The sequence below is a fragment of the Phyllobates terribilis genome, unplaced genomic scaffold, assembly GCF_046119375.1.
Source record: "Phyllobates terribilis strain yellow unplaced genomic scaffold, ASM4611937v1 Scaffold_1489__1_contigs__length_274966, whole genome shotgun sequence".
In the NCBI taxonomy this organism is placed as follows: domain Eukaryota; kingdom Metazoa; phylum Chordata; class Amphibia; order Anura; family Dendrobatidae; genus Phyllobates; species Phyllobates terribilis.
In genome coordinates this window covers 18,471-40,937 of record NW_027364249.1, presented here as the reverse complement: position 1 = coordinate 40,937, position 22,467 = coordinate 18,471, and the positions used below count along the sequence as shown (strand labels likewise).

At 59.8% G+C, this 22,467-nt stretch overlaps 1 protein-coding gene across 2 annotated transcripts in view; it reads right to left on the bottom strand.

Moving 5' to 3' along the window:
* LOC141244128 (E3 ubiquitin-protein ligase RNF135-like) overlaps positions 1-21,809 on the bottom strand; it is a 128,188-nt gene extending 106,379 nt beyond the window's left edge. Inside the window, exons 1-3 of one of the 2 annotated variants that reach the window (XM_073668988.1) lie at positions 21,044-21,809; positions 936-1,031; positions 17-247 (exon numbers count right to left, since the gene is read on the bottom strand). In XM_073668988.1, coding sequence (XP_073525089.1) covers positions 17-247; positions 936-1,031; positions 21,044-21,670 — 954 coding nt within the window. In that variant the 5' untranslated portion in view covers positions 21,671-21,809. The remainder of the gene's footprint in view (positions 1-16; positions 248-935; positions 1,032-21,043) is intronic. The other variant, XM_073668989.1, reaches the window with a different exon arrangement.
* Between the last annotated feature and the right edge of the window lie 658 nt (positions 21,810-22,467).

Here is a 22,467-nt window from a genome sequence, read left to right as displayed (position 1 = left end):
ATAAGGTCTGCTGCACCTTCAGCATTGAGATCCAGTCGTGCTCCAGCAGCTCCGCCAGTTCTGCCTTCCTCCGCTTCATGGCATCGAGCTCATCCGCCAGTGTCTGCACCAGCCGTGTGGTCTCCCTCTGCGCGAGGTCCAGCTCCTGCTTCATCCTCCAGAACGCGGCTCGTTCCTGCTGCTCCAGGTAGTCGCGCATCTCCCGGAAGTCCCTGGTCAGGTTATCCTTAATGTCATAGACTAAGATCTGCAGGGACAGGAGAAGAAGAGCGGCCATCAGACTGTGCAAGACGGAGAGCGTGAGTGTCAGAGCTGGACACCGCACTGCACCAGCTGAACAGCGAGTGCAGCTCTGGACACCGCACTGCACCAGCTGAACAGCGAGTGCAGCTCTGGACACCGCACTGCACCAGCTGAACAGCGAGTGCAGCTCTGGACACCGCACTGCACCAGCTGAACAGCGAGTGCAGCTCTGGACACCGCACTGCACCAGCTGAACAGCGAGTGCAGCTCTGGACACCGCACTGCACCAGCTGAACAGCGAGTGCAGCTCTGGACACCGCACTGCACCAGCTGAACAGCGAGTGCAGCTCTGGACACCGCACTGCACCAGCTGAACAGCGAGTGCAGCTCTGGACACCGCACTGCACCAGCTGAACAGCGAGTGCAGCTCTGGACACCGCACTGCACCAGCTGAACAGCGAGTGCAGCTCTGGACACCGCACTGCACCAGCTGAACAGCGAGTGCAGCTCTGGACACCGCACTGCACCAGCTGAACAGCGAGTGCAGCTCTGGACACCGCACTGCACCAGCTGAAGAGCGAGTGCAGCTCTGGACACCGCACTGCACCAGCTGAACAGCGAGTGCAGCTCTGGAGGATAATACAGGAGGTAACTCGGGATGAGTACAGGATTGGCGGTGCGGCCGGTGTTACCTGGATCTCCCGGTAGGCCTCCTTCTGGCAGTTGATCGCAGCCTCTTTACTCGTGATATTTTGCTCCAGGTGATTGATTTTCTTCTGAATATTTTCCTTTATAAAATACAAAAGAAAAATCAGAATTTGTAAATTAAAACAAATGATAGTGATGGCCGACTCCTCCCCCTCCAGACGCCCCACCCCCTCCAGACGCCCCACCCCCCTATGATATGGCTGCGGCATCGTTCTCGGACTCTGTCAGGCGCGGAGCCCACAGGTGTCGGCTGCTGGATGAGTGACGCACCGGATCCCACCGTGCACATAGTACGGCCACTGCGGAGGGGCATTATATGCTATCCACCAGGGAAATTACCCAAATCCACCCCAGACCACCGATATTACCCATATCCACCCGAGACCACCAGGGGTATTACCCATAACCACCACAGAACATCAGAGATATTACCCAAATCCACCCGAGACCACCAGGGGTATTACCCATAACCACCACAGAACATCAGAGATATTACCCAAATCCACCCGAGACCACCAGGGGTATTACCCATAACCACCACAGAACATCAGAGATATTACCCAAATCCACCCCAGACCACCAGGGATATTACCCATAACCACCCCAGACCACCAGAGATATTACCCATATCCACCCGAGACCACCAGTGGTATTACCCATAACCACCCGAGACCACCAGGGGTATTACCCATATCCACCCGAGACCACCAGGGGTATTACCCATATCCACCCGAGACCACCAGGGGTATTACCCATATCCACCCGAGACCACCAGGGGTATTACCCATATGCACCCGAGACCACCAGGGGTATTACCCATATGCACCCGAGACCACCAGGGGTATTACCCATAACCACCCGAGACCACCAGGGGTATTACCCATATCCACCCCAGACCACCAGGGGTATTACCCATAACCACCACAGACCACCAGAGATATTACCCATATCCACCCGAGACCACCAGGGGTATTACCCATAACCACCCCAGACCACCAGAGATATTACCCATATCCACCCGAGACCACCAGTGGTATTACCCATAACCACCCGAGACCACCAGGGGTATTACCCATATCCACCCGAGACCACCAGGGGTATTACCCATATCCACCCGAGACCACCAGGGGTATTACCCATATCCACCCGAGACCACCAGGGGTATTACCCATAACCACCCCAGACCACTAAGGATATTACCCATAACCACCCCAGAACACCAGAGATATTACTACCCATATCCACCCGAGACCACCAGGGGTATTACCCATATCCACCCGAGACCACCAGGGGTATTACCCATAACCACCTCAGACCACCAGAGATATTACCCATATCCACCCGAGACCACCAGGGGTATTACCCATAACCACCACAGAACACCAGAGATATTCCCCATATCCACCCGAGACCACCAGGGGTATTACCCATATCCACCTCAGAACACCAGAGATATTACTCATATCCACCCGAGACCACCAGGGGTATTGCCCATAACCACCACAGAACACCAGAGATATTACCCATATCCACCCGAGACCACCAGGGGTATTACCCATAACCACCACAGACCACCGATATTACCCATATCCACCCGAGACCACCAGGGGTATTACCCATAACCACCCCAGACCACCGATATTACCCATATCCACCCGAGACCACCAGGGGTATTACCCATAACCACCACAGAACACCAGAGATATTACCCATATCCACCCGAGACCACCAGGGGTATTACCCATAACCACTACAGACCACCAAAGATATTACCCATATCCACCCGAGACCACCAGGGGTATTACCCATAACCACCCCAGACCACCAAGGATATTACCTATATCCACCCAAGACCACCAGAGATATTACCCATATCCACCCGAGACCACCAGAGATATTACCCATATCCACCCGAGACCACCAGGGGTATTACCCATAACCACCCCAGACCACCGATATTACCCATATCTACCCGAGACCACCAGGGGTATTACCCATAACCACCACAGACCACCAGAGATATTACCCATATCCACCCGAGACCACCAGGGGTATTACCCATAACCACCCCAGACCACCAGAGATATTACCCATATCCACCCGAGACCACCAGGGGTATTACCCATATCCACCACAGACCACCAGAGATATTACCCAAATCCACCCGAGACAACCAGGGGTATTACCCATAACCACCACAGACCACCGATATTACCCATATCCACCCGAGACCACCAGGGGTATTACCCATATCCACCCGAGACCACCAGGGGTATTACCCATAACCACCTCAGACCACCAGAGATATTACCCATATCCACCCGAGACCACCAGGGGTATTACCCATATCCACCCGAGACCACCAGGGGTATTACCCATAACCACCACAGAACACCAGAGATATTACCCATATCCACCCGAGACCACCAGGGATATTACCCATAACAGACCACCAGAGATATTACCCATATCCACCCGAGACCACCAGGGGTATTACCCATATCCACCCGAGACCACCAGGGGTATTACCCATAACCACCACAGACCACCAGAGATATTACCCATATCCACCCGAGACCACCAGGGGTATTACCCATAACCACCACAGACCACCGATATTACCCATATCCACCCGAGACCACCAGGGGTATTACCCATAACCACCGCAGAACACCAGAGATATTACCCATAACCACCCGAGACCACCAGGGGTATTACCCATATCCACCACAGACCACCAGAGATATTACCCATATCCACCACAGACCACCAGAGATATTACCCATATCCACCCGAGACCACCAGGGGTATTACCCATAACCAACTCAGACCACCAGAGATATTACCCATATCCACCCCAGACCACCAGGGGTATTACCCATAACCACCACAGACCACCGATATTACCCATATCCACCCAAGACCACCAGAGATATTACCCATATCCACCCGAGACCACCAGGGGTATTACCCATATCCACCCGAGACCACCAGGGGTATTACCCATATCCACCCGAGACCACCAGGGGTATTACCCATATCCACCCGAGACCACCAGAGATATTACCCATATCCACCCGAGACCACCAGGGGTATTACCCATATTCACCCGAGACCACCAGGGGTATTACCCATAACCACCACAGACCACCAGAGATATTACCCATATCCACCTGAGACCACCAGGGGTATTACCCATATCCACCCGAGACCACCAGGGGTATTACCCATAACCACCTCAGACCACCAGATATATTACCCATATCCACACGAGACCACCAGGGGTATTACCCATATCCACCCGAGACCACCAGGGGTATTACCTATAACCACCTCAGACCACCAGAGATATTACCCATATCCACCCGAGACCAGCAGGGGTATTACCCATAACCACCACAGACCACCAGAGATATTACCCATAACCACCCCAGACCACCAAGGATATTACCCATAACCACCCCAGACCACCAGGGGTATTACCCAAATCCACCCCAGACCACCAGGGGTATTACCCAAATCCACCCCAGACCACCAGGGGTATTACCCATATCCACCCGAGACCACCAGAGATATTACCCATATCCACCCAAGACCACCAGGGGTATTACCCATAACCACCCCAGACCACAGATAATACTCATATCCACCCGAGACCACCAGGGGTATTACCCATAACCACCACAGAACACCAGAGATATTACCCATATCCACCCGAGACCACCAGGGGTATTACCCATAACCACCCCAGACCATCAAGGATATTACCCATAACCACCCCAGACCACCAGGGGTATTACCCAAATCCACCCCAGACCACCAGGGGTATTACCAAATCCACCCAAGACCACCAGAGATATTACCCATATCCACCCGAGACCACCAGGGGTATTACCCATATCCACCCGAGACCACCAGGGGTATTACCCATATCCACCCGAGACCACCAGGGGTATTACCCATAACCACCTCAGACCACCAGAGATATTACCCATATCCACCCGAGACCACCAGGGGTATCACCCATAACCACCACAGACCACCAGAGATATTACCCATATCCACCCGAGACCACCAGGGGTATTACCCATAACCACCCCAGAACACCAGAGATATTACCCATATCCACCCGAGACCACAAGGGGTATTACCCATAACCACCACAGACCACCAGAGATATTACCCATATCCACCCGAGACCACCAGGGGTATTACCCATAACCACCCCAGACCACCAGGGGTATTACCCATAACCACCACAGACCACCAGAGATATTACCCATATCCACCCGAGACCACCAGGGGTATTACCCATAACCACCCCAGACCACCAGTGGTATTACTCATAACCACCACAGACCACCAGAGATATTACCCATATCCACTCGAGACCATCAGGGGTATTACCCATAACCACCACAGACCACCAGAGATATTACCCATATCCACCCGAGACCACCAGGGGTATTACCCATAACCACCCCAGACCACCAGGGGTATTACCCATAATCACCACAGACCACCAGAGATATTACCCAAATCCACCCCAGACCACCAAAGATATTACCCATATCCACCCGAGACCACCAGGGGTATTACCCATAACCACCCCAGACCACCAGGGGTATTACCCATAACCACCCCAGACCACCGATATTACCCATATCCACCCGAGACCACCAGGGGTATTACCCATAACCACCCCAGACCACCGATATTACCCATATCCACCCCAGACCACCAGGGGTATTACCCATAACCACCACAGAACACCAGAGATATTACCCATATCCACCCCAGACCACCAGGGGTATTACCCAAATCCACCCCAGACCACCAGGGGTATTACCTCGAGACCACCAGAGATATTACCCATATCCACCCGAGACCACCAGGGGTATTACCCATAACCACCCCAGACCACCGATATTACCCATATCCACCCGAGACCACCAGGGGTATTACCCATAACCACCACAGACCACCAGAGATATTACTCATATCCACCCGAGACCACCAGGGGTATTACCCATAACCACCACAGAACACCAGAGATATTACCCATAACCACCCCAGACCACCAGGGGTATTACCCATAACCACCCCAGACCACTAAGGATATTACCCATAACCACCCCAGACCACCAGGGGTATAACCCAAATCCACCCCAGACCACCAGGGGTATTACCCAAATCCACCCCAGACCACCAGGGGTATTACCCAAATCCACCCCAGACCACCAGGGGTATTACCCATAACCACCACAGAACACCAGGGGTATTACCCAAATCCACCCCAGACCACCAGGGGTATTACCCATATCCACCCCAGACCACCAGAGATATTACCCATATCCACCCAAGACCACCAGAGATATTACCCATATCCACCCGAGACCACCAGGGGTATTACCCATAACCACCACAGAACACCAGAGATATTACCCAAATCCACCCCAGACCACCAGAGATATTACCCAAATCCACCCCAGACCACCAGAGATATTACCCATATCCACCCGAGACCACCAGGGGTATTACCCATAACCACCCCAGACCACCGATATTACCCATATCCACCCGAGACCACCAGGGGTATTACCCATAACCACCCCAGACCACCAGAGATATTACCCATATCCACCCGAGACCACCAGGGGTATTACTCATAACCACCACAGACCACCAGAGATATTACCCATATCCACCCGAGACCACCAGGGGTATTACCCATAACCACCACAGACCACCAGAGATATTACCCATATCCACCCGAGACCACCAGGGGTATTACCCATAACCACCCCAGACCACCAGAGATATTACCCAAATCCACCCCAGACCACCAGGGGTATTACCCAAATCCACCCCAGACCACCAGGGGTATTACCCAAATCCACCCCAGACCACCAGGGGTATTACCCAAATCCACCCCAGACCACCAGGGGTATTACCCAAATCCACCCCAGACCACCAAGGATATTACCCATATCCACCCAAGACCACCAAGGATATTACCCAAACATACCAAGGATATTACCCATAACCACCCCAGACCACCAGAGATATTACCCATATCCACCCGAGACCACAAAGGATATTACCCAAATCCACCCCAGATCACCAAGGATATTACCCAAATCCACCCCAGACCACCAGGGGTATTACCAAAATCCACCCCAGACCACCAAGTATATTACCCAAATCCAACCCAGACCACCAGGGGTATTACCCAAATCCACCCCAGACCACCAGGGATATTACCCAAATCCACCCCAGACCACCAAGGATATTACCCAAATCCACCCCAGACCACCAAGGATATTACCCAAATCCAACCCAGACCACCAGGGGTATTACCCATATCCACCCCAGACCACCAGGGGTATTACCCATAACCACCCCAAACCACCGATATTACCAATATGCACCCGAGACCACCAGGGGTATTACCCATAACCACCACAGACCACCAGAGATATTACCAATATGCACCCGAGACCACCAGGGGTATTACCCATAACCACCACAGACCACCAGAGATATTACCCATATCCACCCGAGACCACCAGGGGTATTACCCATAACCACCCCAGACCACCAAGGATATTACCCATAACCACCCCAGACCACCAGGGGTATTACCCAAATCCACCACAGACCACCAGGGGTATTATCCAAATCCACCCCAGACCACCAGGGGTATTACCCAAATCCACCCCAGACCACCAGGGGTATTACCCAAATCCACCCCAGACCACCAGGGGTATTACCCAAATCCACCCCAGACCACCAGGGGTATTACCCAAATCCACCCCAGACCACCAGGGGTATTACCCATAACCACCACAGACCACCAGAGATATTACCCATATCCACCCGAGACCAACAGGGGTATTACCCATAACCACCACAGACCACCAGAGATATTACCCATAACCACCCCAGACCACCAGGAGTATTACTCATAACCACCCCAGACCACCAAGGATATTACCCATAACCACCCCAGACCACCAGGGGTATTACCCAAATCCACCCCAGACCACCAGGGGTATTACCCAAATCCAACCCAGACCACCAAGGATATTACGCAAATCCACCCCAGACCACCAGGGATATTACCCAAATCCACCCCAGACCACCAAGGATATTACCCAAATATACCAAGGATATTACCCATAACCACCCCAGACCACCAGAGATATTACCCATACCCACCCGAGACCACAAAGGATATTACCCAAATCCACCCCAGATCACCAAGGATATTACCCAAATCCACCCCAGACCACCAGGGGTATTACCCATAACCACCCCAGACCACCAGGGATATTACCCAAATCCACCCCAGACCACCAAGGATATTACCCAAATCCACCCCAGACCACCAAGGATATTACCCAAATCCAACCCAGACCACCAGGGGTATTACCCAAATCCACCCCAGACCACCAGGGGTATTACCCAAATCCACCCCAGACCACCAGGGGTATTACCCAAATCCACCCCAGACCACCAAGGATATTACCCAAATCCACCCCAGACCACCAAGGATATTACCCATATCCACCCGAGACCACAAAGGATATTACCCATAACCACCCCAGACCACCAAGGATATTACCCAAATCCACCCCAGACCACCAGGGATATTACCAAAATCCACCCCAGACCACCAGGGATATTACCCAAATCCACCCCAGACCACCAGGGATATTACCCAAATCCACCCCAGACCACCAGGGATATTACCCAAATCCACCCCAGACCACCAAGGATGTTATCCATATCCACCCAAGACCACCAAGGATATTACCCAAATATACCAAGGATATTACCCATAACCACCCCAGACCACCAAGGATATTGCCCAAATCCACCCCAGACCACCAAGGATATTACCCATATCCACCCAAGACCACCAAGGATATTACCCAAATATACCAAGGATATTACCCATAACCACCCCAGACCACCAGAGATATTACCCATATCCACCCGAGACCACAAAGGATATTACCCAAATCCACCCCAGATCACCAAGGATATTACCCAAATCCACCCCAGACCACCAGGGGTATTACCAAAATCCACCCCAGACCTCCAAGGATATTACCCAAATCCAACCCAGACCACCAGGGGTATTACCCAAATCCACCCCAGACCACCAGGGATATTACCCAAATCCACCCCAGACCACCAAGGATATTACCCAAATCCACCCCAGACCACCAAGGATATTACCCAAATCCAACCCAGACCACCAGGGGTATTACCCAAATCCAACCCAGACCACCAGGGGTATTACCCAAATCCAACCCAGACCACCAGGGGTATTACCCATAACCACCCCAAACCACCGATATTACCAATATCCACCCGAGACCACCAATGGTATTACCCATAACCACCACAGACCACCAGAGATATTACCCATATCCACCCGAGACCACCAGGGGTATTACCCATAACCACCCCAGACCACAAAGGATATTACCCATAACCACCCCAGACCACCAGGGGTATTACCCAAATCCACCCCAGACCACCAGGGGTATTACCCAAATCCACCCCAGACCACCAGGGGTATTACCCAAATCCACCCCAGACCACCAGGGGTATTACCCAAATCCACCCCAGACCACCAAGGATATTACCCATATCCACCCAAGACCACCAAGGATATTACCCAAATATAACAAGGATATTACCCATAACCACCCCAGACCACCAGAGATATTACCCATATCCACCCGAGACCACAAAGGATATTACCCAAATCCACCCCAGATCACCAAGGATATTACCCAAATCCACCCCAGACCACCAGGTGTATTACCAAAATCCACCCCAGACCACCAAGGATATTACCCAAATCCAACCCAGACCACCAGGGGTATTACCCAAATCCACCCCAGACCACCAGGGATATTACCCAAATCCACCCCAGACCACCAAGGATATTACCCAAATCCACCCCAGACCACCAAGGATATTACCCAAATCCAACCCAGACCACCAGGGGTATTACCCAAATCCAACCCAGACCACCAGGGTTATTACCCAAATCCAACCCAGACCACCAGAGATATTACCCATATCCACCCCAGACCACCAGGGGTATTACCCATAACCACCCCAAACCACCGATATTACCAATATCCACCCGAGACCACCAGGGGTATTACCCATAACCACCACAGACCACCAGAGATATTACCCATATCCACCTGAGACCACCAGGGGTATTACCCATAACCACCCCAGACCACCAAGGATATTACCCATAACCACCCCAGACCACCAAGGATATTACCCATAACCACCCCAGACCACCAGGGGTATTACCCAAATCCACCCCAGACCACCAGGGGTATTACCCAAATCCACCCCAGACCACCAGGGGTATTACCCAAATCCACCCCAGACCACCAGGGGTATTACCCAAATCCACCCCAGACCACCAGGGGTATTACCCATAACCACCACAGACCACCAGAGATATTACCCATATCCACCCGAGACCAACAGGGGTATTACCCATAACCACCACAGACCACCAGAGATATTACCCATAACCACCCCAGACCACCAAGGATATTACCCATAACCACCCCAGACCACCAGGGGTATTACCCAAATCCAACCCAGACCACCAAGGATATTACCCAAATCCACCCCAGACCACCAGGGATATTACCCAAATCCACCCCAGACCACCAAGGATATTACCCAAATATACCAAGGATATTACCCATAACCACCCGAGACCACAAAGGATATTACCCAAATCCACCCCAGATCACCAAGGATATTACCCAAATCCACCCCAGACCACCAGGGGTATTACCCATAACCACCCCAGACCACCAGGGATATTACCCAAATCCACCCCAGACCACCAAGGATATTACCCAAATCCACCCCAGACCACCAAGGATATTACCCAAATCCAACCCAGACCACCAGGGGTATTACCCAAATCCACCCCAGACCACCAAGGATATTACCCATATCCACCCGAGACCACAAAGGATATTACCCATAACCACCCCAGACCACCAAGGATATTACCCAAATCCACCCCAGACCACCAGGGATATTACCAAAATCCACCCCAGACCACCAGGGATATTACCAAAATCCACCCCAGACCACCAGGGATATTACCCAAATCCACCCCAGACCACCAGGGATATTACCCAAATCCACCCCAGACCACCAAGGATGTTATCCATATCCACCCAAGACCACCAAGGATATTACCCAAATATACCAAGGATATTACCCATAACCACCCCAGACCACCAAGGATATTGCCCAAATCCACCCCAGACCACCAGGGGTATTATCTATAACCACCCCAGACCACCAGGGATATTACCCATATCCACCCGAGACCACAAAGGATATTACCCAAATCCACCCCAGATCACCAAGGATATTACCCAAATCCACCCCAGACCACCAGGGGTATTACCCATAACCACCCCAGACCACCAGGGATATTACCCAAATCCACCCCAGACCACCAAGGATATTACGCAAATCCACCCCAGACCAGCAAGGATATTACCCAAATCCAACCCAGACCACCAGGGGTATTACCCAAATCCACCCCAGACCACCAGGGGTATTACCCAAGTTCACCCCAGACTACCAAGGATATTACCCATAACCAACCCAGACCACGAAGGGTATTACCCATAACCACCACAGACCACCAGGGATGTAAGATATTCATAGAATCATAGAATGGTAGAGTTGGAGGGGACCTCCAGGGTCATAGAGTCCAACCCCCGGCTCAAAGCAGGATTCTTCCCTGCACTCAGCCTCATCTTCCTGTTCCCAGTTCTTCCCTTCGCTCATCAGCTTCCTCCTGCCTCTGCCCTCAACTCACCCTCTCCCTCCCGCCTCTGCCCTCAACTCACCCTCTCCCTCCCGCCTCTTCCCTGCACTCACCCTCTCGCTCCTCTGCCCGCCTCTTCCCTGCACTCACCCTCTCCCTCCCGCCTCTTCCCTGCACTCACCCTCTCCCTCCCGCCCCTTCCCTGCACTCACCCTCTCCCTCCCGCCTCTGCCATCAACTCGCACTCTCCCTCCCGCCTCTGCCCTCAACTCGCACTCTCCCTCCCTCCTCTGCCCCGCACTCTCCCTCCTCTGCCCCGCACTCTCCCTCCTCTGCCCCGCACTCTCCCTCCTCTGCCCCGCACTCCCCCTCCTCTGCCCCGCACTCCCCCTCCTCTGCCCCGCACTCCCCCTCCTCTGCCCCGCACTCCCCCTCCTCTGCCCCGCACTCCTCCTCCTCTGCCCCGCACTCCTCCTCCTCTGCCCCGCACTCCTCCTCCTCTGCCCCGCACTCCTCCTCCTCTGCCCCGCACTCCTCCTCCTCTGCCCCGCACTCCTCCTCCTCTGCCCCGCACTCACCCTCTTCCTCCTCTTCCTGGCTCTCCCCTGAACTCACCCTCTTCCTCCTCTTCCCTGCGCTCACCCTCTTCCTCCTCTCCCCTGCGCTCACCCTCTCCCTCCTCTCCCCTGCGCTCACCCTCTCCCTCCTCTCCCCTGCGCTCACCCTCTCCCTCCTCTCCCCTGCGCTCACCCTCTCCCTCCTCTCCCCTGCGCTCACCCTCTCCCTCCTCTCCCCTGCGCTCACCCTCTCCCTCCTCTCCCCTGCGCTCACCCTCTCCCTCCTCTGCCCTGCGCTCACCCTCTCCCTCCTCTGCCCTGCGCTCACCCTCTCCCTCCTCTGCCCTGCGCTCACCCTCTCCCTCCTCTGCCCTGCGCTCACCCTCTCCCTCCTCTGCCCTGCGCTCACCCTCTCCCTCCGCTCCCCTGCGCTCACCCTCTCCCTCCGCTCCCCTGCGCTCACCCTCTCCCTCCGCTCCCCTGCGCTCACCCTCTCCCTCCGCTCCCCTGCGCTCACCCTCTCCCTCCGCTCCCCTGCGCTCACCCTCTCCCTCCGCTCCCCTGCGCTCACCCTCTCCCTCCGCTCCCCTGCGCTCACCCTCTTCCTCCGCTCCCCTGCGCTCACCCTCTTCCTCCGCTCCCCTGCGCTCACCCTCTTCCTCCGCTCCCCTGCGCTCACCCTCTCCCTCCGCTCCCCTGCGCTCACCCTCTCCCTCCTCTGCCCTGCGCTCACCCTCTCCCTCCTCTGCCCTGCGCTCACCCTCTCCCTCCTCTGCCCTGCGCTCACCCTCTCCCTCCTCTGCCCTGCGCTCACCCTCTCCCTCCTCTTCCTCCTCTGCCCTGCGCACACCCTCTTCCTCCTCTGCCCTGCGCTCACCCTCTTCCTCCTCTGCCCTGCGCTCACCCTCTCCCTCCTCTCCCCTGCGCTCACCCTCTCCCTCCTCTGCCCTGCGCTCACCCTCTCCCTCCTCTCCCCTGCGCTCATCCTCTTCCTCCTCTGCCCCGCACTCACCCTCTTCCTCCTCTGCCCTCTTCCTCCTCTCCCCTGCGCTCACCCTCTTCCTCCTCTCCCCTGCGCTCACCCTCTTCCTCCTCTCCCCTGCGCTCACCCTCTTCCTCCTCTGCCCCGCACTCACCCTCTTCCTCCTCTGCCCTCTTCCTCCTCTGCCCTGCGCTCACCCTCTTCCTCCTCTGCCCTCACCGTTTCCCTCCTCTCCCCTGCGCTCACCCTCTTCCTCCTCTCCGCTGCACTCACCCTCTTCCTCCTCTCCCCGGCACTCACCCTCTCCCTCCTCTCCCCTGCACTCACCCTCTCCCTCCTCTCCCCTGCACTCACCCTCTCCCTCCTCTCCCCTGCACTCACCCTCTCCCTCCTCTTCCTGGCTCTCCCCTGCGCTCACTCTCTTCCTCCTCTCCCCTGCGCTCACCCTCTCCCTCCTCTCCCCTGCGCTCACCCTCTCCCTCCTCTCCCCTGCGCTCACCCTCTCCCTCCTCTCCCCTGCGCTCACCCTCTCCCTCCTCTCCCCTGCGCTCACCCTCTCCCTCCTCTTCCTGGCTCTCCCCTGCGCTCACTCTCTTCCTCCTCTCCCCTGCGCTCACCCTCTCCCTCCTCTCCCCTGCGCTCACCCTCTCCCTCCTCTCCCCTGCGCTCACCCTCTCCCTCCTCTCCCCTGCGCTCACCCTCTCCCTCCTCTCCCCTGCGCTCACCCTCTCCCTCCTCTCCCCTGCGCTCACCCTCTCCCTCCTCTCCCCTGCGCTCACCCTCTCCCTCCTCTCCCCTGCGCTCACCCTCTCCCTCCTCTCCCCTGCGCTCACCCTCTCCCTCCTCTCCCCTGCGCTCACCCTCTCCTTCCTCTCCCCTGCGCTCACCCTCTCCCTCCTCTCCCCTGCGCTCACCCTCTCCTTCCTCTCCCCTGCGCTCACCCTCTCCCTCCTCTCCCCTGCGCTCACCCTCTCCCTCCTCTCCCCTGCGCTCACCCTCTCCCTCCTCTCCCCTGCGCTCACCCTCTCCCTCCTCTCCCCTGCGCTCACCCTCTCCCTCCTCTCCCCTGCGCTCACCCTCTCCCTCCTCTCCCCTGCGCTCACCCTCTCCCTCCTCTCCCCTGCGCTCACCCTCTCCCTCCTCAGCCCTGCGCTCACCCTCTCCCTCCTCAGCCCTGCGCTCACCCTCTCCCTCCTCAGCCCTGCGCTCACCCTCTCCCTCCTCAGCCCTGCGCTCACCCTCTGCCTCCTCAGCCCTGCGCTCACCCTCTCCCTCCTCAGCCCTGCGCTCACCCTCTCCCTCCTCAGCCCTGCGCTCACCCTCTCCCTCCTCAGCCCTGCGCTCACCCTCTCCCTCCTCTCCCCTGCGCTCACCCTCTCCCTCCTCTCCCCTGCGCTCACCCTCTTCCTCCTCTCCCCTGCGCTCACCCTCTCCCTCCTCTCCCCTGCGCTCACCCTTTTCCTCCTCTCCCCTGCACTCACCCTCTCCCTCCTCTTCCCCCTCTGCCCTCTTCCTCCTCTGCCCTGCACTCACCCTCTTCCTCCTCTCCCCTGCGCTCACCCTCTTCCTCCTCTCCCCTGCACTCACCCTCTCCCTCCTCTTCCCCCTCTGCCCTCTTCCTCCTCTGCCCTGCACTCACCCTCTTCCTCCTCTCCCCTGCGCTCACCCTCTTCCTCCTCTCCCCTACGCTCACCCTCTTCCTCCTCTCCCCTGCGCTCACCCTCTTCCTCCTCTGCCCCGCGCTCACCCTCTTCCTCCTCTGCCCTCTTCCTCCTCTCCCCTGCATTCGCCCTCTTCCTCGTCTCCCCTGCGCTCACCCTCTTCCTCGTCTGCCCTGCGCTCACCCTCTTCCTCCTCTCCCCTGCGCTCGCCCTCTCCCTCCTCTCCCCTGCGCTCACCCTCTCCCTCCTCAGCCCTGCGCTCACCCTCTCCCTCCTCAGCCCTGCGCTCACCCTCTCCCTCCTCAGCCCTGCGCTCACCCTCTCCCTCCTCAGCCCTGCGCTCACCCTCTCCCTCCTCAGCCCTGCGCTCACCCTCTTCCTCCTCTCCCCTGCGCTCACCCTCTTCCTCCTCTCCCCTGCGCTCACCCTCTTCCTCCTCTCCCCTGCGCTCACCCTCTTCCTCCTCTCCCCTGCGCTCACCCTCTCCCTCCTCTCCCCTGCGCTCACCCTCTCCCTCCTCTCCCCTGCGCTCACCCTCTCCCTCCTCTCCCCTGCGCTCACCCTCTCCCTCCTCTCCCCTGCGCTCACCCTCTTCCTCCTCTCCACTGCACTCACCCTCTCCCTCCTCTTCCCCCTCTGCCCTCTTCCTCCTCTGCCCTGCGCTCACCCTCTTCCTCCTCTCCCCTGCGCTCACCCTCTTCCTCCTCTCCCCTGCGCTCACCCTCTTCCTCCTCTGCCCCGCGCTCACCCTCTTCCTCCTCTGCCCTCTTCCTCCTCTCCCCTGCATTCGCCCTCTTCCTCGTCTGCCCTGAGCTCACCCTCTCCCTCGTCTGCCCTGCGCTCACCCTCTCCCTGGCTCTCCCCTGCGCTCACCCTCTCCCTGGCTCTCCCCTGCGCTCGCCCTCTCCCTCCTCTCCCCTGCGCTCGCCCTCTCCCTCCTCTCTCCTGCGCTCGCCCTCTCCCTCCTCTCCCCTGCGCTCGCCCTCTCCCTCCTCTCCCCTGCGCTCGCCCTCTCCCTCCTCTCCCCTGCGCTCGCCCTCTCCCTCCTCTCCCCTGCGCTCGCCCTCTCCCTCCTCTCCCCTGCGCTCGCCCTCTCCCTCCTCTCCCCTGCGCTCGCCCTCTCCCTCCTCTGCCCTGCGCTCGCCCTCTCCCTCCTCTGCCCTGCGCTCGCCCTCTCCCTCCTCTGCCCTGCGCTCGCCCTCTTCCTCCTCTGCCCTGCGCTCACCGTTTCCCTCCTCTCCCCTGCGCTCACCCTCTTCCTCCTCTCCCCTGCGCTCACCCTCTTCCTCCTCAGCCCTGCGCTCACCCTCTTCCTCCTCAGCCCTGCGCTCACCCTCTTCCTCCTCTCCCCTGCGCTCACCCTCTTCCTCCTCTCCCCTGCGCTCACCCTCTTCCTCCTCTCCCCTGCGCTCACCCTCTTCCTCCTCTCCCCTGCGCTCACCCTCTTCCTCCTCTCCCCTGCGCTCACCCTCTTCCTCCTCTCCCCTCAACTCACCCTCTTCCTCCTCTCCCCTCAACTCACCCTCTTCCTCCTCTCCCCTCAACTCACCCTCTTCCTCCTTTCCCCTCAACTCACCCTCTCACTCCTCTTCCCCCTCTGCCCTCTTCCTCCTCTGCCCTGCGCTCACCCTCTTCCTCCTCTCCCCTGCGCTCACCCTCTTCCTCCTCTCCCCTGCGCTCACCCTCTTCCTCCTCTCCCCTGCGCTCACCCTCTTCCTCCTCTCCCCTGCGCTCACCCTCTTCCTCCTCTCCCCTGCGCTCACCCTCTTCCTCCTCTCCCCTGCGCTCACCCTCTTCTTCCTCTCCCCTGCGCTCACCCTCTTCCTCCTCTCCCCTGCGCTCACCCTCTTCCTCCTCTCCCCTACGCTCACCCTCTCCCTCCTCTCCCCTGCGCTCACCCTCTCCCTCCTCTCCCCTGCACTCGCCCTCTTCCCTGCACTCGCCCTCTTCCCTGCACTCGCCCTCTTCCCTGCACTCGCCCTCTTCCCTGCACTCGCCCTCTTCCCTGCACTCGCCCTCTTCCCTGCACTCGCCCTCTTCCCTGCACTCGCCCTCTTCCCTGCACTCGCCCTCTTCCCTGCACTGCACTCGCCCTCTGCCCTGCACTCCCCTGCGCTCGCCCTCTTCCTCCTCTCCCCTGCGCTCGCCCTCTTCCTCCTCTCCCCTGCGCTCGCCCTCTTCCTCCTCTCTCCTGCGCTCGCCCTCTTCCTCCTCTCCCCTGCGCTCGCCCTCTTCCTCCTCTCCCCTGCGCTCGCCCTCTTCCTCCTCTCCCCTGCGCTCGCCCTCTTCCTCCTCTCCCCTGCGCTCGCCCTCTTCCTCCTCTCCCCTGCGCTCGCCCTCTTCCTCCTCTCCCCTGCGCTCGCCCTCTTCCTCCTCTCCCCTGCGCTCGCCCTCTCCCTCCTCTCCCCTGCGCTCGCCCTCTCCCTCCTCTCCCCTGCGCTCGCCCTCTCCCTCCTCTCCCCTGCGCTCGCCCTCTCCCTCCTCTCCCCTGCGCTCGCCCTCTCCCTCCTCAGCCCTGCGCTCGCCCTCTCCCTCCTCAGCCCTGCGCTCGCCCTCTCCCTCCTCAGCCCTGCGCTCGCCCTCTCCCTCCTCAGCCCTGCGCTCGCCCTCTCCCTCCTCAGCCCTGCGCTCGCCCTCTCCCTCCTCAGCCCTGCACTCGCCCTCTCCCTCCTCAGCCCTGCGCTCGCCCTCTCCCTCCTCAGCCCTGCGCTCGCCCTCTCCCTCCTCAGCCCTGCGCTCACCCTCTCCCTCCTCAGCCCTGCGCTCACCCTCTCCCTCCTCAGCCCTGCGCTCACCCTCTCCCTCCTCAGCCCTGCGCTCACCCTCTCCCTCCTCAGCCCTGCGCTCACCCTCTTCCTCCTCTCCCCTGCGCTCACCCTCTTCCTCCTCTCCCCTGCGCTCACCCTCTTCCTCCTCTCCCCTGCGCTCACCCTCTTCCTCCTCTCCCCTGCGCTCACCCTCTTCCTCCTCTCCCCTGCGCTCACCCTTTTCCTCCTCTCCCCTGCACTCACCCTCTCCCTCCTCTTCCCCCTCTGCCCTCTTCCTCCTCTGCTCTGCACTCACCCTCTTCCTCCTCTCCCCTGCGCTCACCCTCTTCCTCCTCTGCCCCGCGCTCACCCTCTTCCTCCTCTGCCCTCTTCCTCCTCTCCCCTGCATTCGCCCTCTTCCTCCTCTCCCCTGAGCTCACCCTCTTCCTCGTCTGCCCTGCGCTCACCCTCTCCCTGGCTCTCCCCTGCGCTCGCCCTCTCCCTGGCTCTCCCCTGCGCTCGCCCTCTCCCTCCTCTCCCCTGCGCTCGCCCTCTCCCTCCTCTCCCCTGCGCTCGCCCTCTCCCTCCTCTCCCCTGCGCTCGCCCTCTCCCTCCTCTCCCCTGCGCTCGCCCTCTCCCTCCTCTCCCCTGCGCTCGCCCTCTCCCTCCTCTCCCCTGCGCTCGCCCTCTCCCTCCTCTGCCCTGCGCTCGCCCTCTCCCTCCTCTGCCCTGCGCTCGCCCTCTTCCTCCTCTGCCCTGCGCTCGCCCTCTTCCTCCTCTGCCCTGCGCTCACCGTTTCCCTCCTCTCCCCTGCGCTCACCCTCTTCCTCCTCTCCCCTGCGCTCACCCTCTTCCTCCTCAGCCCTGCGCTCACCCTCTTCCTCCTCAGCCCTGCGCTCACCCTCTTCCTCCTCTCCCCTGCGCTCACCCTCTTCCTCCTCTCCCCTGCGCTCACCCTCTTCCTCCTCTCCCCTCAACTCACCCTCTTCTTCCTCTCCCCTCAACTCACCCTCTTCCTCCTCTCCCCTCAACTCACCCTCTTCCTCCTCTCCCCTCAACTCACCCTCTCACTCCTCTTCCCCCTCTGCCCTCTTCCTCCTCTCCCCTGCGCTCATCCTCTTCCCTGCACTCACCCTCTTCCCTGCACTCACCCTCTTCCCTGCACTCACCCTCTTCCCTGCACTCACCCTCTTCCCTGCACTCACCCTCTTCCTCCTCTCCCCTGCGCTCGCCCTCTTCCTCCTCTCCCCTGCGCTCGCCCTCTTCCTCCTCTCCCCTGCGCTCGCCCTCTTCCTCCTCTCCCCTGCGCTCGCCCTCTTCCTCCTCTCCCCTGCGCTCGCCCTCTTCCTCCTCTCCCCTGCGCTCGCCCTCTCCCTCCTCTCCCCTGCGCTCGCCCTCTCCCTCCTCTCCCCTGCGCTCGCCCTCTCCCTCCGCTCACCCTCTTCCTCCTCTCCCCTGCGCTCGCCCTCTCCCTCCTCAGCCCTGCGCTCGCCCTCTCCCTCCTCAGCCCTGCGCTCGCCCTCTCCCTCCTCAGCCCTGCGCTCGCCCTCTCCCTCCTCAGCCCTGCGCTCGCCCTCTCCCTCCTCAGCCCTGCGCTCGCCCTCTCCCTCCTCAGCCCTGCGCTCGCCCTCTCCCTCCTCAGCCCTGCGCTCGCCCTCTTCCTCCTCTTCCCTGCGCTCACCCTCTTCCTCCTCTCCCCTGCGCTCACCCTCTCCCTCCTCAGCCCTGCGCTCGCCCTCTCCCTCCTCAGCCCTGCGCTCGCCCTCTCCCTCCTCAGCCCTGCGCTCACCCTCTTCCTCCTCAGCCCTGCGCTCACCCTCTTCCTCCTCTCCCCTGCGCTCACCCTCTCCCTCCTCAGCCCTGCGCTCACCCTCTTCCTCCTCTTCCCTGCGCTCACCCTCTTCCTCCTCTCCCCTGCGCTCACCCTCTCCCTCCTCTCCCCTGCGCTCACCCTCTCCCTCCTCTTCCCTGCGCTCACCCTCTCCCTCCTCTCCCCTGCGCTCACCCTCTCCCTCCTCTTCCCTGCGCTCACCCTCTCCCTCCTCTCCCCTGCGCTCACCCTCTCCCTCCTCTTCCCTGCGCTCACCCTCTCCCTCCTCTCCCCTGCGCTCACCCTCTCCCTCCTCTCCCCTGCGCTCACCCTCTCCCTCCTCTCCCCTGCGCTCACCCTCTTCCTCCTCTCCCCTGCGCTCACCCTCTTCCTCCTCTCCCCTGCGCTCACCCTCTCCCTCCTCTTCCCTGCACTCACCCTCTCCCTCCTCTCCCCTGCGCTCACCCTCTTCCTCCTCTCCCCTGCGCTCACCCTCTTCCTCCTCTCCCCTGCGCTCACCCTCTCCCTCCTCTCCCCTGCGCTCACCCTCTCCCTCCTCTCCCCTGCACTCACCCTCTCCCTCCTCTCCCCTGCACTCACCCTCTCCCTCCTCTCCCCTGCGCTCACCCTCTTCCTCCTCTCCCCTGCGCTCACCCTCTTCCTCCTCTTCCCTGCACTCACCCTCTCCCTCCTCTCCCCTGCACTCACCCTCTTCCTCCTCTTCCCTGCACTCACCCTCTTCCTCCTCTTCCCTGCACTCACCCTCTCCCTCCTCTCCCCTGCGCTCACCCTCTCCCTCCTCTCCCCTGCGCTCACCCTCTCCCTCCTCTCCCCTGCGCTCACCCTCTCCCTCCTCTCCCCTGCGCTCACCCTCTTCCTCCTCTTCCCTGCACTCACCCTCTCCCCTGCACTCACCCTCTCCCTCCTCTCCCCTGCACTCACCCTCTCCCTCCTCTCCCCTGCGCTCACCCTCTCCCTCCTCTTCCCTGCACTCACCCTCTCCCTCCTCTTCCCTGCACTCACCCTCTCCCTCCTCTCCCCTGCGCTCACCCTCTCCCTCCTCTCCCCTGCGCTCACCCTCTCCCTCCTCTCCCCTGCACTCACCCTCTCCCTCCTCTCCCCTGCGCTCACCCTCTCCCTCCTCTTCCCTGCACTCACCCTCTCCCTCCTCTCCCCTGCACTCACCCTCTCCCTCCTCTCCCCTGCGCTCACCCTCTCCCTCCTCTTCCCTGCACTCACCCTCTCCCTCCTCTTCCCTGCACTCACCCTCTCCCTCCCTCTCCCCTGCACTCACCCTCTTCCTCCTCTCCCCTGCGCTCACCCTCTTCCTCCTCTTCCCTGCGCTCACCCTCTCCCTCCTCTCCCCTGCACTCACCCTCTCCCTCCTCTCCCCTGCACTCACCCTCTCCCTCCTCTCCCCTGCGCTCACCCTCTCCCTCCTCTCCCCTGCGCTCACCCTCTCCCTCCTCTCCCCTGCGCTCACCCTCTTCCTCCTCTTCCCTGCGCTCACCCTCTTCCTCCTGTACAGCTCCAGCAGACTCGTAGGGTGACAATCTTCGTGCTGTGGCGCACAGGTTGCACACAAGGGGGCGCTGTGTGACAGGCAGAAATACTCCAGGCCCTTCTCGTGCTGCCGGCAGGGCCATGGTGTAGTGATGAGATCCACCAGCAGGTGGCGGCCGCGCCCTGTTGGATCCTGGTGCAGCGGCAGGTGGTCGCCGCAGAGGGGCGCCCCGCAGGGCAGGCACAGCCGCAGAGCCCCGGGGCCGGTGCAGGCCGGGCAGCGCTCGTGGGCTCGGGTGTCCTGGCTCTGCAGCGCCTCCAGCAGGGCGGCCAGGTCCGTGTTCTTGTTCAGCTCGGGCCGCTCCCGGAAGCTCTTCAGGCAGAGAGGGCAGTTACAGCGGCCATTCCCCGCCCAGTGCTGCTCGATGCAGCGGCGGCAGAAGGTGTGTCCGCAGGGCAGAGTGCAGGGCAGCGCGTACAAGCTGAAGCAGACGGAGCACTGCAGGTCCTGGGGCTGGAGCCGGAGCAGCAGCGGCCTGTCCTCCTCCATGGCCGGAGCCGGCATCGGCGGCGGGTGCTCTGCTGCCACCTGCTGGAGGAGCCTCATACTGCCGCCACCTGCCGGAGGAGCGTCCTACCGCCGCCACCTGATCGTGGAGCGCAATAGTGCCGCCACCTGCTGAAGGAACGTCCTACTGCCGCCACCTGCTGAAGGAACGTCCTACTGCCGCCACCTGCTGGAGGAACGTCCTACTGCCGCCACCTGCTGAAGGAACGTCCTACTGCCGCCACCTGCTGGAGGAACGTCCTACTGCCGCCACCTGCTGAAGGAACGTCCTACTGCCGACACCTGCTGGAGGAGCGTCCTACTGCCGCCACCTGCTGGAGGAGCGTCCTACTGCCGCCACCTGCTGAAGGAACGTCCTACTGCCGCCACCTGCTGGAGGAACGTCCTACTGCCGCCACCTGCTGGAGGAACGTCCTACTGCCGCCACCTGCTGGAGGAGCGTCCTACTGCCGCCACCTGCTGGAGGAGCGTCCTACTGCCGCCACCTGCTGAAGGAACGTCCTACTGCCGCCACCTGCTGAAGGAACGTCCTACTGCCGCCACCTGCTGGAGGAACGTCCTACTGCCGCCACCTGCTGGAGGAGCGTCCTACTGCCGCCACCTGCTGAAGGAACGTCCTACTGCCGACACCTGCTGGAGGAGCGTCCTACTGCCGCCACCTGCTGAAGGAACGTCCTACTGCCGCCACCTGCTGAAGGAACGTCCCACTGCCGCCACCTGCCTGAGGAGCATCCTACTGCCGCCACCTGCTGGAGGAGCGTCCTACTGCCGCCACCTGCTGAAGGAACGTCCTACTGCCGACACCTGCTGGAGGAGCGTCCTACTGCCGCCACCTG